We start from the raw sequence: 13,058 nt of genomic DNA on the forward strand, positions 1-13,058 counted from the left end.
AAATCGCCACCCGTTACAACCAAGGTAGGCGTAAGAGCATCTCTGAACGCACAGTGCGTCGAACTTTGAGGCAGATGGGCTACAGCAGCAGAAGACCACACCGGGTACCACTCCTTTCAGCTAAGAACAGGAAACTGAGGCTACAATTTGTACAAGCTCATCGAAATTGGACAGTAGAAGATTGGAAAAACGTTGCTTGGTCTGATGAGTCTCGATTTCTGCTGCGACATTCGGATGGTAGGGTCAGAATTTGGCGTAAACAACATGAAAGCATGGATCCATCCTGCCTTGTATGGAGCATCTTTGGGATGTGCAGCCGACAAATCTGCGGCAACTGTGTGATGCCATCATGTCAATATGGACCAAAATCTCTGAGGAATGCTTCCAGCACCTTGTTGAATCTATGCCACGAAGAATTGAGGCAGTTCTGAAGGCAAAAGGGGGTCCAACCCGTTACTAGCATGGTGTACCTAATAAAGTGGCCGGTGAGTGTACATTCTGAGAGAACGCTGGCTGCCGAGCACGATAAAACCTCCAAGGCGTGTGAGACAAGCTCAGGCCACTTACCCATTTTGGAAGACCAAAATGTGAAAGGGTCCAAACCTTCCCCGATGATATTGACATTCAGTTCTAGATACTCCTGCACCATCCACTATATTCATTCACCACGTGTAAGACTTGGACTTTGTTGTGCTTGTACACAAGCTGGTCTAAAAAAAGTGTCAAAGTACTCACAGAAATTTCTTCTTCCACTTACACTACTGCTGCTGCTAATGTTTCGGCATTGACGAGTTGACATGCCAGAGGCTGGAAGTCTAAGCTGCGAAGCGAACTGTGTGCTTCACTGCTGTCTTGGGTAAAAGCTCTCTTAAGGATGTGTAAAATCATGTTTTGATACTCCGTGGGTCCTTTTCCAGAGAAGCATCTGGCAAAATTCATAAATTTATAATGTGTATCTAACAGAGTGGCAACCCAGTAGTAAGCACTATTTCTAATAATAGCTATACGGGGATCATGTTGCAGATAGTGCAGCAAGAAGTCACTCATAAGTGGGGCTCTACCATGAGGTCCAAGCCCATGCTGTGTAGTGGCTGGGTATCACTGATGCTTGTTTCCTCTGCGCCCTCCTGACAACCACGAACAAAAGAGAGGGGAGAATTATCCTCTTCATCTCCTGACAGTTGTCCGCCCATCACCTCTTCTTCCTCCATTTGTTCCTCAGATCTTGCACCTTCACTAGCAGTTTGTCTGTTATCACCAGCCCCCCTCGATCGCAGTAATCCACCCTCCCTTGGCACTCGCCTGTGTTATGACAGTCTGGAACTTATAGATAATATTATCCCTTCCGCATCCTCCTCTGCTTCCTCTTCTTCTGGGACCACCATCTCCTCCCGCAGGCTATAAAAAGTTTGCTCCAGCATATAGATGACTAGAATAGTGATGCTGATGATGGCTGTTGTGAATTCCGTTCTCGGGCTCCCTCCTGTGGTCATGAGTGGTACTTTGTGAGTTCTGTTCATGGGCTCCCTCTGGTGGCTTTGAGTGTTACGGCTGGTCTGTAGCTGGACTCCAGCTGCCTCGTTTCCTGCTAGGCTTGCTGCCTATTTAACTCCATCTGGACCTTTACTTGTTGCCTGCTGTCGTTGTATTCAGTACTGGTTCAGATCTCTCTGGGACTTCCCTTGTGACCTGTCTCCTCGTGGAGAAGCTATGTTCATGCTAGTCCATTTTTGCTCATTGATTTTTGAAAATGTTTCTCAGTATATTATGAGTTCAGTCCAGCTTGCTTATATGCTATTTTATTGCTAGCTGGAAAGCTCTGGGTGCAGAGTTGCGCCCCTCACATCGTGAGTCGGTGTGCGGGTCTTTTTGTATTCTCTGCGTGGATAATTTTGTAGTATTTTATACTGACCGCACAGATTCCTTGCTATCTTCTGACTATTTAGTTATTAGCGGGCCTCATTTGCTAAAACCTGTTTTCATTTCTATGTTTGTGTTTTCCCCTTAACTCACCGTTATTATTTGTGGGGGCTGTCTACACTTTGGGGGAAATTTCTCTAAGGCAAGTGAGGCTTTGTTTCTCTCTAGGGGTAGCTAGTTTCTCAGGCTGTGAAGAGGCGTCTAGGCCGAGTCGGGTACGCTCCACGGCTGCCTATAGTGTGTGTTGATAGGATCAGGATTGCGGTCAGTATAGTTCCCACATTCCCAGAGCTTGTCCTTACTTTTGGTTTACCTATCAGGTCAGTTCATGTGTTCCTAACCACCAGAACCATAACAGATGTCGTCGTCAGTGCTATCCATATTAGTAGCCATTTCAAAGCTGTGCAGAAGGGTGCAGATGTCCTTAGTCTGTGCCCACTCGTAAGCGTGATATGCACCATGTCCATGCTGCGTTGGCCCAGGCTGCATGACATGATATACTGTATCAGGGCTCGTTGCTGCTGCCACAGTTACTGCAATGTGTGCAGAGTAGAATTCCATTGTGTCAGCACATCGCATATTAACCTGTTAACTGGCATGGACAAAGACCTCTGTATCGATGCAAGTTAATGACCTGAGGAATGCGAATGGCAGAAATGAGCACACAGCTTTCATGCTTTCTGTAGCAGATCACCCAGGAAGGATAATGGCAGAGAATTAGCTGTACCACCAGGTTGAGAACGTGAGCCATGCAAGGCATGTGTGTGAGCTTGCCTCGCCTTAGGGCCACCACCATATTCATACCGTTATCGGACACGGCCTTCCCTGAATGCAGGTTCATCAGAGACAGCCATTGATCAAACAGCCTGTAGAGCTGTCCACAACTCTTCAGCTTTATGACTGCGATCTCCAAGGTATATTATCAGTTTTAATGCTGCCTGATTGCAGTGAGCTCTGGCTGCAGTTTGGATGTGGTGGGGATTCGATCTGCACTGTTGGAACGCGTGTCTCATTAAGGCAGATGTTGGGAGTGCAGGTGGAGGCCCTAGAGGAGATAGAAGAGGAGGCAGAAGCAGTGGAGGAATTGTTAAATGTAGAGGTTTGTCCTGCAATCCTTTGGGATTCAAAGACTTGTGGAGCAGCGCTTGCCCCCACAGCCACCAGTTTCACTCAGTGCCCAGTCAGCGAGATGTAGCGTACTTGGCCATGCTTACTCGTCCAAGTGTCTGTGGTGAAATGCTCCCTGGCAGACATAGATTTAGTCAAGGAACGGGTGATGTTATCTGCAACATGCTGGTGTAGCAAAGACACAGCTTTCCTAGAAAAGTAAAGGCGACTGGGCAATTGGTACTGTGGGACTGCGACGGTCATCAGTTTTTGGAAACCATCTGTATCTACCAGGCAGAATGCCAGAATTTCTGTGACCAACAGATTGGAGATGGTGGAGTTCAACCTCTTAGCTTTGTCATTCGTAGGAAGAAACAATCTTTTTCGTGACCACAACTGTGATACCGTGGGCTGGCTGCAGTGCTGAGGGCAGAGTATGGTGAACCGGACAAACTGCTGTACCGTGAAAGTGTTGCAAGCGATAATGTTATGGTAGATGGAAAAAGTTGTGGTGTGCTTGTTCTCTGAGATCGTTCAAAAATAGCAGGCATGTCCGCTTCCATTACAGCTCATGGTGGGCTCTCAGTCAAAGTGATTTGAGTGGATACAGAACCCGAGGTTCTTTGGTCGAAGACCTGCGTCTCAATAGTTGGCCCAGTAACAGAGGAGGAGGAAGAAGCAGCAAATGCCATTGATGTGGCGGCTGATAGTTGCTGAAGTCCACTGGTCCACATTTTTGTGCAGTGGGATTCCCAAAAGTAACGCATGTCGATTGCACATGTGAAGGTTCAAATATGTAGTAGTCAAATTATTGCACTTTTTACCTCTACTCAGCTTTTTTTTGCAAAGCTGGCAGATTACGTGAGTTGGCTCATCCTTTCCAGTGTGAAAAAAGGTTCAGGCTAGGCAACCCTTGCCACCCCTACAAGCTGTATACCCACAGATGCTGTTGGTCACAGGCACAGTTGTGGCTGAGGATGCGTTACTCGTCATGGCTGCATCACTACATGTCTGATATATGGCGCAAAACAACCTCCTTGTCTTCCTCCTCAGATGACCTACTCAGCTGTGTCCCTCTATGTTCACACCATATGGGATCTAACACCTAATCATCATCATCCTCTGTGTTATCATATTCCTTCCATAGTCCATAGAGTCACCCTCCTCCACTTCCTGCCCTGACAGCACAGTACAGTCCACGTGAGCCTTAGATATCTGAGTCTCATTAGGATCACCCCCTTGCAGAGGTTAACATCTGATGATGAGGGTCAGGATGCAACTCGGACCCTACAGCATCCTGCCCCGGATCCAAGCTAAAAAAAATTTTGTGCATCGGTGCAGATTTCCTCCCCTTGACTCTGTGAAGCTTTTGAGTACTCTTCCGATGATCATGACATAGAATGTATGAACAGCTCTTCATACTCACCCATTTGTTGTTCTGTACAGTCAGTTGTACAGTTGGAGAGTTGGGACGCAGGGGAAAGCAAGGGTAATTCGGATGCCATGTCTGTGAACTCTACTGGGTGTGATGTTGAGGTGGAGGAAGAGGAGGAGAGGCCACTTGAAGCTGCGCTTGCCATCCACTCAAGCACATGCTCTTTCTGGGTATCATAAATATGATTCAGATGTTTGCAGAGCTGTTGCAGAGTTAACAATCTAATTTTTTGCTGCTAATACACAGTATTAGCAACAAAAAAAATAGATTTTTAACTCTGCAACAGCTCTGCAAACATCTGAATTTCAGTGGCAGTAAATTACAAGGAGAAATATGGAGTGCTGAAGCGCATTAGTCACAGAAGAAATAATTGTTTGAGTGTGGATGAGGCCTGTATGACAAAGAAGATATATTACAGGTCCAGACCCGGGGAGGCGTGTTATATGCAAAACGGCTGTAGTCCTGTTCTTTTGCCTGCATGCCCGCATTTTTCCTGCCCTTATACACCTTGTTCATGGAAAGTATTCCTAAATAAAGGACTAAGGTTTTTATGACACGATAAACACAGTGTTGCTGCTTTTTTCTTCATTCTTGGATTACTACATGTGTGTTTCTTCAAGCAAGCACCTTCATCACCGTGATCTCACCCAGCAAGGTGTCGCTGACTCAGAGTCCACGTACTCCACCAGCAAGTAGACTGTTTCTTAGTGCCGTTCTACTTTTCTCTTTTAATTTACTTGCTGATAACAGTGTCAGCATCAGGAGCAGCCTCTCTGCACTTTTACAGTGTCAAAATAGTGTTAAAGCAACAGGTCAGCTCTTTATATGAAGAGGGACATGTGATTTTAGCAGCCAGTGACACAAGCCGTTGTGTCAAGACATTGTGGATGCTTCCTGCACCCTGATTTACTAGCTGCAATGTGCACACATAAAGTTAGGAGAAAAACATACTGTTTACAAGAGCACCATGCTTCTCAGCTCTGCAAACCCACTCCCCTCAACCACATGCCAAATCCTCATGATACACCACCATTATCATTGCTAAAATACTGAAAATACTTTTGTGGCAGTGCAAATATTTTCCAGCACTTTTAACTGAATGTTACAGATTTTTTCTGCTTTTATAACATTTTGCTTGTGTTTTCGAATATGAATGTGCCATACACATGCCAAATTAATGCTTGGAAATCGATTGCTGAACAAATTCGCTCATCGCTAGTTAAGACACCGAGGCCACGTACAGTACCTTGCCTTAACTCCTGAATCCAGCCTCCAGTAGGAGTGGACTGCAATACACCAACCAGACTTAACAAGGTAACAACAACAGGGGCAACAGAAAATACAAAACATACAAATATACATACACATATAACAGAGGTATGCACTGTGGAGTGGAGGATGGGGTGAAGCCAAAGTAGTAGAAGAAAGGGATTTATCACACACTCAAAAAACAAGCAACAGCCACAGATAAATCCACCAATCGTCTACTGAAATAACCACCAACAACAACCTCCAAGCCATGCAGCAAAAGCTAGCTTTGATGATGTGTGTTAGTCACTACCCAGATTATATAGGAGATGGGAATGGCTAACAGTGCTCAGCTGAGAGCCTTAGCCTCAGAAGCTCTAAGCAGAGCAGATTAACTTCTGCACTGCCTAAAGAAATCTAAACTGCTTAATAAGACAGTGAAATGCCTCTATTCAGTGCAGGGGTAGGATAAATCAGATGCTGCAGTCATATGGCTCCTCTCTGTCATGGTAACCACATAATAGGTGCAGTCAGCAGAAATTGCAAAAAAAAAACTGTGGTGTCCATTTTTTTCTATTGGCCCTTATAAAAATTAAACTTAGGGCTAAAACAACATTTTAGTGGTAAAAATGTAATTATTGTTTTTTAAACACCCAATGGTATAAAATTCTGTGAGTCAGATGTGGTAGGGTTAAGTTGGTAAAATAGGGGCACTTATAGAGGATTCTGCTGTTCTGGCACATCAGGGCCTCTGCTAATGTGACATGGCAAACCATTCCACAAAAAATCTTAACCCTAATATGGCACTCCTTCCCTTCTGGGCTTTGCAATGTACTTTACATGTAGTTTTTGACTACATTTGGGGTATTGGTGTACTCAGGAGAAATATTTTAGCAAATTGTACATTCATTTTCTCCTATTATCTCTAATGAAAATGAAAAACGTGGGACCAAAGCAACATTTTAGTGGAAAAATTGTGATTTTTCATTTCCTTAGCCTGATGCTCTCTACACTCCTAGTTGAATTCTTAAATCATATCGACCAAAATTTACCACTGTCATGAAGTGCAATGTGTCACAAAAAAAAACATTTTCAGAATCACTGGGATATGTTGAACCGTTCCAGAGTTATTACCACATAAGGTGACACTGGTCAGAATTGTTAAATTTGCCCTGGTTAGGAAGTTGAAAACTGGTTCGGGGACAAAGGGGTTAAGGAAGATGCCTATAAATTTAGAAATTAAATTATTTTATTATGTGTTTATTTATTTAATTTCCCAGGAAGCATTACATTACTTATAAATATTACTATCCCAGTTTTGCACTTTCTTTAAGGAGAAATGTTTTCACTTAGATCCTAAGTTGAAGGTCTCACACCTAGCCAACCAGATTCCTACATAGCATTGATGAGAGGACAAAAACGCTGAAACATCTGTATGCAATTTGGGGTCTGGTTTAGCTTTATGAGCAAAAAATGCAAATGCACAGCACAAAAAGGTAATGATAGGGTTCTACAGCAGAGTTGCTACAAAAACTGATGGTGTAAAGAGCCAATAACAAATATTGTGCACACCAAACATTTGAAAAAATAGTCAAGTTTTGTTAACTACTAAACGTCACCTACATGGACACCCACATAATGGTAGACAAAATGTTAAAACCAGCACAAAATATCAAATATCAATCACATATACTGTATATTTTCGATATTCAAGGGTAGTTGGGGGCTTATATACAGATTGCTGGACCAAGATACAAGAGGAGTCAAAGGTAATCACTTTAGCTTATATTGGGGTACCTGCTGACAGGTTCCCTTTAAAGTGTCAATATTGACTTCCGCGATTTCTTCTCGTTATGGTTGCACCAGAGATCTTGGTTATACGGTATAAGAGAAAGCTCTGTGCAGATTCTGAGTGATCAATTAATTCTGTGAAATATTAACTATGTAGTTTGTAGAATTGTGAATACAACACTGATCTAAATTACAGATGGTATATAAGAGAAATAGAAAATAAAAATAAACATTTTTAAAGCAAAAAAAACCCTCAATTTCTTATTTTTACAAATTGATAATATAAAAAAAATCTTTAAGATGACTTTCAATGTTTATTATATTTATTGCACTACATACAGTATAAATGAGTAAGAATGAGAGTAGATGGTATATATGCATAGGTGCAATGCCGTCAGTCGATGTGCATGTCACTTGTACACTTTAATAATTTCAGCTTTGATGTTGGAAATGTGTAAACTCCTCACACAGTAATACCAATAATACCGGGACCAGAAACATTACTTTCTATAATAAAAACAATCGCTTATTGTCTCATGATGAGCATTGAACTCTTGCTATTCCTTTTAGATATCATGCTTTGATACCTGCGGGAGTCTTGAAAGTAGCAGAAGAAACAGCAGTGAAAGTTATGCATTAATGTACTGTGCATCTAAAGTAATAATAACAAGTGAGAGATTCACGTACAGTATATGCCGGGGCGTAATGAGCTTCTAGCAGCTTGATGTTAAAATACATAAATATTTTTAGCGACTTGTGTTCTTCATTCATATTTTATGATTCTATTTACAGCCATAGAAACTGTGTAATATATATTGTAAACTATCAAAATTATTCCCACGGTTATATAATATTTCTCTTTTCAATTTTATCAGGGGACATGCAAGTGGGTTTTAAGATAAATAAAAGAGAAAAAAAATGTTGAAATAGAAGAAAAAAGTTCAGTAAATAATATAAATGTACAGTTTGCAGCCCAACATTCAGGCATAACATGAATATGATAGATTGTAATGCAAAGTTTACAAAATGAAACACCATGCCTGATGTGATTTTTACAATACTGGTGACAGATTTACATTTGGGTCCCTCGAGGCACTTGGGCCAAGTACGACCCGACCTCTGCATCCCTATTGGCTATGATATTTATTAGATCAAATGAAGTGTTATTTGAAAACCAATGCAGAAATTGTGGTTGTTCTGTAAATTATAGTATCAGGGCACTGTATTTTGTCTTATTATACTACTACAGTTAATGTTTCCATTGGCATGTGTCATTGGGTAAGTTAGATATAGCACTGAGTGCACACAGGCATGCATGTGTCATGCTGGGATGGTCTTCGGTAAGGAAGGGGGGCCTCAAACTGTCCTTGAAACTGAGACTCTAACTATCCCTGTCCCGGAGGTACTATTGAAGGTTGAGAGGTCCGAGTTTCCGACCTTACTATGCTCCTGCTAAAACTCTGATCTGTACCCTCCCCCACTCTATGAGGCATGGGACAGAAATGTAAGGTAAACAAGACACAAAGATAAACATGGATACCAGAAAACCTCTCTCATACAATAGCACTAACCAACAATAGAAAGGAGGATAGGGACAGAGCGTAATAAGCTAAATGGGAACAGGGACCAGGAGATAAGCACACACATACTACCGTAAATCACAGAACACTACTACAACAACTCTTCTCAACCACTTAGCTTTAGCACACAGCAGAGGAAGACAAATCTTTCACTGCATGGACAAGAAGGTCTGACCAGTTTTTATAGAAAGAGGTAATGACAAGTTCAGAAGCAGCTGAAATGGAGCGGCATGTTTCTGACTAGCATAGAAAGGGTTGTTAACCTCTTCAGCAGCACAGGAATCTAAATCCATTCAATATGGGACACAACTCTCACCATCTCTAAAGAAGACCTGTGATTCATTACCCAATGTGACTAACTTTAGCTCTCCCAGGGCGGCTTGACACCCTCATGACAGCATGGCATTGGTTTAAAATGCATGGCCAACTGTAATATGAATCACTATTTAAAGTATGTAGCTCTTGCCTGTTTTAGTAAATACCTATATTCCCCAATATATAACAATTCTGGACTCTTCTTGCATTAGACCTCTTCACTGTATTGTTTCACTGCGAGAAATGTATAAATAAATTTGCAACCATAAAAGTTACCAGTTGGGGTGTACCTCTATAAGCTATTCAATCAGTACTGTCAGGATAGAGACACCCATTTGTCAAAGGGAAAAATTAGCACCTAGTTGTCAATGTATTCATTTTCTTGAAGGAATAAAAGAATTACAGCACAATACAGACTCCTAGGAAAGATGTTCTAACATTGCTTTTTTTCCTGGGGACTACAAGTATTTCTTAAAATAGATGTGTCTGGAGAGATGACAGGTCTTTTGTAAGGAGGACACCACATACCTTCTGAAAACAAAACCACCCCACCCTAGCCAATGGATGATTGTCATGTCACTCTCCATTGCTCTAGAGCTGCTACGTGGGTCAAAATAGTGGATCTATTCTTATTTCCTCCACACTCTATAGTGTCTCTGACTAGGCTAAGCTGATAAATACATGTGAATTCAGAGGCTTACATCCTAACGATTCTACTTCTCTTAACCCTCAGCTGGTGTGGAGAACATCTGTTCTTGAAAGTACAGTTAGTTAATCTGGGTAACGCAGTTGGGTCACTCTCCCCTATGTAACTTGGATCACATAACCATTGTGGTTAATAATATTTCAGCAGTATTATTATTAATATTAGTGGTTAATATTATCTGTCAAGGTGGGAAAACTGGTTCCCAATGGTGTTGATGGAAATTACCTCAATTTTTAGCTAGTGACTTCCACCTATGCAATCATTATAAGTTTCTCATAGGAACATGGAGAAGCAAAACTCCGCTGCATGGCATGCAGTATATACATATAAAGATTTAACAATCAGCCCATTATTAGTAAGGTTAAAGAGGACCTGTCACCAAGTCAAAAATGGCCAGTTTTTGCTCTTATTTTATTCCCAAGGCTCCCTAAGTAGTCTATTTTTTATTTTTACATATTTTTGTTTGTTTTTTTAGAAATCTGCCACATGGTTCCAAAGATATGGCCCATTTTATTTAGTGATAATAATTTGTTATGAACTTTACCAAAAAGGCGGTGCTCACAGGGTAATAATGCATAGCAACCTAAAGACCCACACAAGAGAAAGCTCTCAAGCACCACCTCCTTTGTGATGACCATAAAAATTATCATTAAATAGAAAGTTCCACATCTCTGGAATTTTATGGCAGATATAAAACAATGGAATCCCCTCATGGGGGTGCAGTCGGAATAAAACAAAAGCAAAAATCTGAGCTGTTGACCATTAACATTTTACTTTTAAAGAGATTATTGGCATATACATTAGAACAATGAATGAAAGGCACACAAAGATTTAATTTATATAATACGTGTATGTATCTCATAACGAACACTATACACATTTAACAGTTTTATTTCTTACTTGTTTTGACGCTATACTTAATAGCATTTTGGCAAAGTTGTAATAATTTCTGATGGGGTTCTCCAATGTCTTTTAGATTTACATCTAGGAGTTTCTTAAGCTGTTCAGGATCTTTCCATTCACAGACCTGTAATAAGAACGAAAATGCACTGTGCTATCTTATTAGATTTACACACAAACCTTTGGCAAATAAAGTATTGCACTATCCAACTTTCACACCCATAGGAATGAGTGAGATTACACAGTGAACACCTTGTCATTACCACTTCCAGTTCTAGCGTTTCTATCTTATTTACATCTACTGAACTCTCAATAAAAGAATATATTTTTGGCTCAGTTTGCCTTAGTGCCCTGACCTGACCCAGTGCTTAGCTGAGTAGGGAGGTCTGCCTATACCCAGTACATGGGCACGGTGACTGCAGTGCTAGTGTACATTGAACTGTAGGAATCAGGATTACACACAGGGAATGTACTGAACACAAAAGCACTGAACTGTGGAGGAGAAAGCAACACAGAGGTCTATAATTTGAGCCATCTACGCATGCAGTTTCTTGTTAGACATTGAATGTATTCATATCATACATTAGGGGCAATCAGTGTGGGATTTATATTTCATTTTTGAAAATAGTCATATTGGTAAAGGAAGGGAATTCTATTAGACAGAATTGACTTTATTTGAAACATAAATTGTCAAAAGGTCTTTTAGTTGTTACATTGACATTAAAATAGAAAAAGTAAATTAGTTCTCAGTTATTTTATAGTTTTGACTGTGTTTGCGAAAGTCTGAAAATCACCAATCATAGAGTTTTTCCATGCTATTGCCTGAACAAGCAAATTTACTATTTGGAAATTTGGACAATTCTTTGGAGAGTCAATGTTAACCATATTAGTTATTACCCAACTCATATGTTTAATTAGAAAAAGATGTGTGTTAGGACTGGTAGACCGCACCAAATAATAATTAGAGATGAAATAAGGTGTGTTTGCAGTCCGGGGTCCACCGTGCAGCTAAGACACCTGCTGCTTGGTAATGACGGACTATATGATGGTATAATGTGAGTACACACACGGGTTAGCTTCACAAGGTATAAAGGAAGCGTCACAGGGCCGTGGTACCACACAAAGAGCGCAAGCAAAGAGTCACAGAACTCTGACCCAAGACTCTGAGAAAGAGTTTCTCTAGACCACTTGTGCTCGACACCGCTACTGGGGTGTCAGAGACTAATCTGAACTTTAGAATAACTAACTGCACAGGAGTGCATGCAGTTCCGCTCTGGCGGACGCCACTAACCACCCAAACTTGGGCCAGGAAAGCGCACCATATGCGAACAGCTCCGCACTGGCGGTCGCTGCTGATTAGATACAGTAACTTGTGCTAAATGTGTAGGATAGCACTGTCAGGTGCTAAGTAGTTCCACCATTCGTGAACAGTCAACAACACTAGGGAAGGGAATGATTCGGAGCTTTCATCCATCGACAGGCATACATACACACACACAAGTTTACAAGTGTATACTAGCGCATGGCCGTGAGGCCATGCAAACCCTTTATAGCTGTAGCTCTCCAGGACCTTCCTAGTGATCAAATAGGAGCCACTACAGGACCTGAACATGTGACCCCGACTTCCAATGAGAGTTCGACCCGCGGGCATGCCCAGTAGGGAAAAGCAGGACATAGTCCCTGGACCATCTGCTGATCGCTAAACTACGTAGTGAGAGAAAAGTCAAAACGCCAGAATTACGTTTTCTTGGTGCAATAACGGGCAATCAGAAGATCGTATCTGCACCAAAATGGTATAATTAAAAACGTCAACTCATTGTGCAAAAAATAAGCTCTCACCTAACCCGAGATTACGAAAAATGGAGATGCTACTGGTATAAGAACATGGTGCATTTTGGAAGTTTGGAATTTTTTTCACCCCTTAGATAAAAAAAGAACCTAGACATGTTTGGTGTCTATGAACTCATAATGACCTGGAAAATTTATAATGGCAGGTCAGTTTTACCATTTAGTGAACATGTTGAAGAAAATGCCAAAAAAACAAGTGTGGGACTTC

General features: G+C 41.4%; 1 protein-coding gene across 1 annotated transcript in view; it reads right to left on the reverse strand.

Annotated features, from left to right (window-relative positions):
- GADL1 (glutamate decarboxylase like 1) overlaps positions 1-13,058 on the reverse strand; it is a 503,402-nt gene that overhangs the window by 352,914 nt on the left and 137,430 nt on the right. Inside the window, exon 3 of the mRNA XM_077268963.1 lies at positions 11,003-11,129. Within this exon, the coding sequence (XP_077125078.1) occupies positions 11,003-11,129 (127 nt within the window). The remainder of the gene's footprint in view (positions 1-11,002; positions 11,130-13,058) is intronic.

The sequence above is a fragment of the Ranitomeya variabilis genome, chromosome 6, assembly GCF_051348905.1.
Source record: "Ranitomeya variabilis isolate aRanVar5 chromosome 6, aRanVar5.hap1, whole genome shotgun sequence".
Lineage (NCBI taxonomy): Eukaryota > Metazoa > Chordata > Amphibia > Anura > Dendrobatidae > Ranitomeya > Ranitomeya variabilis.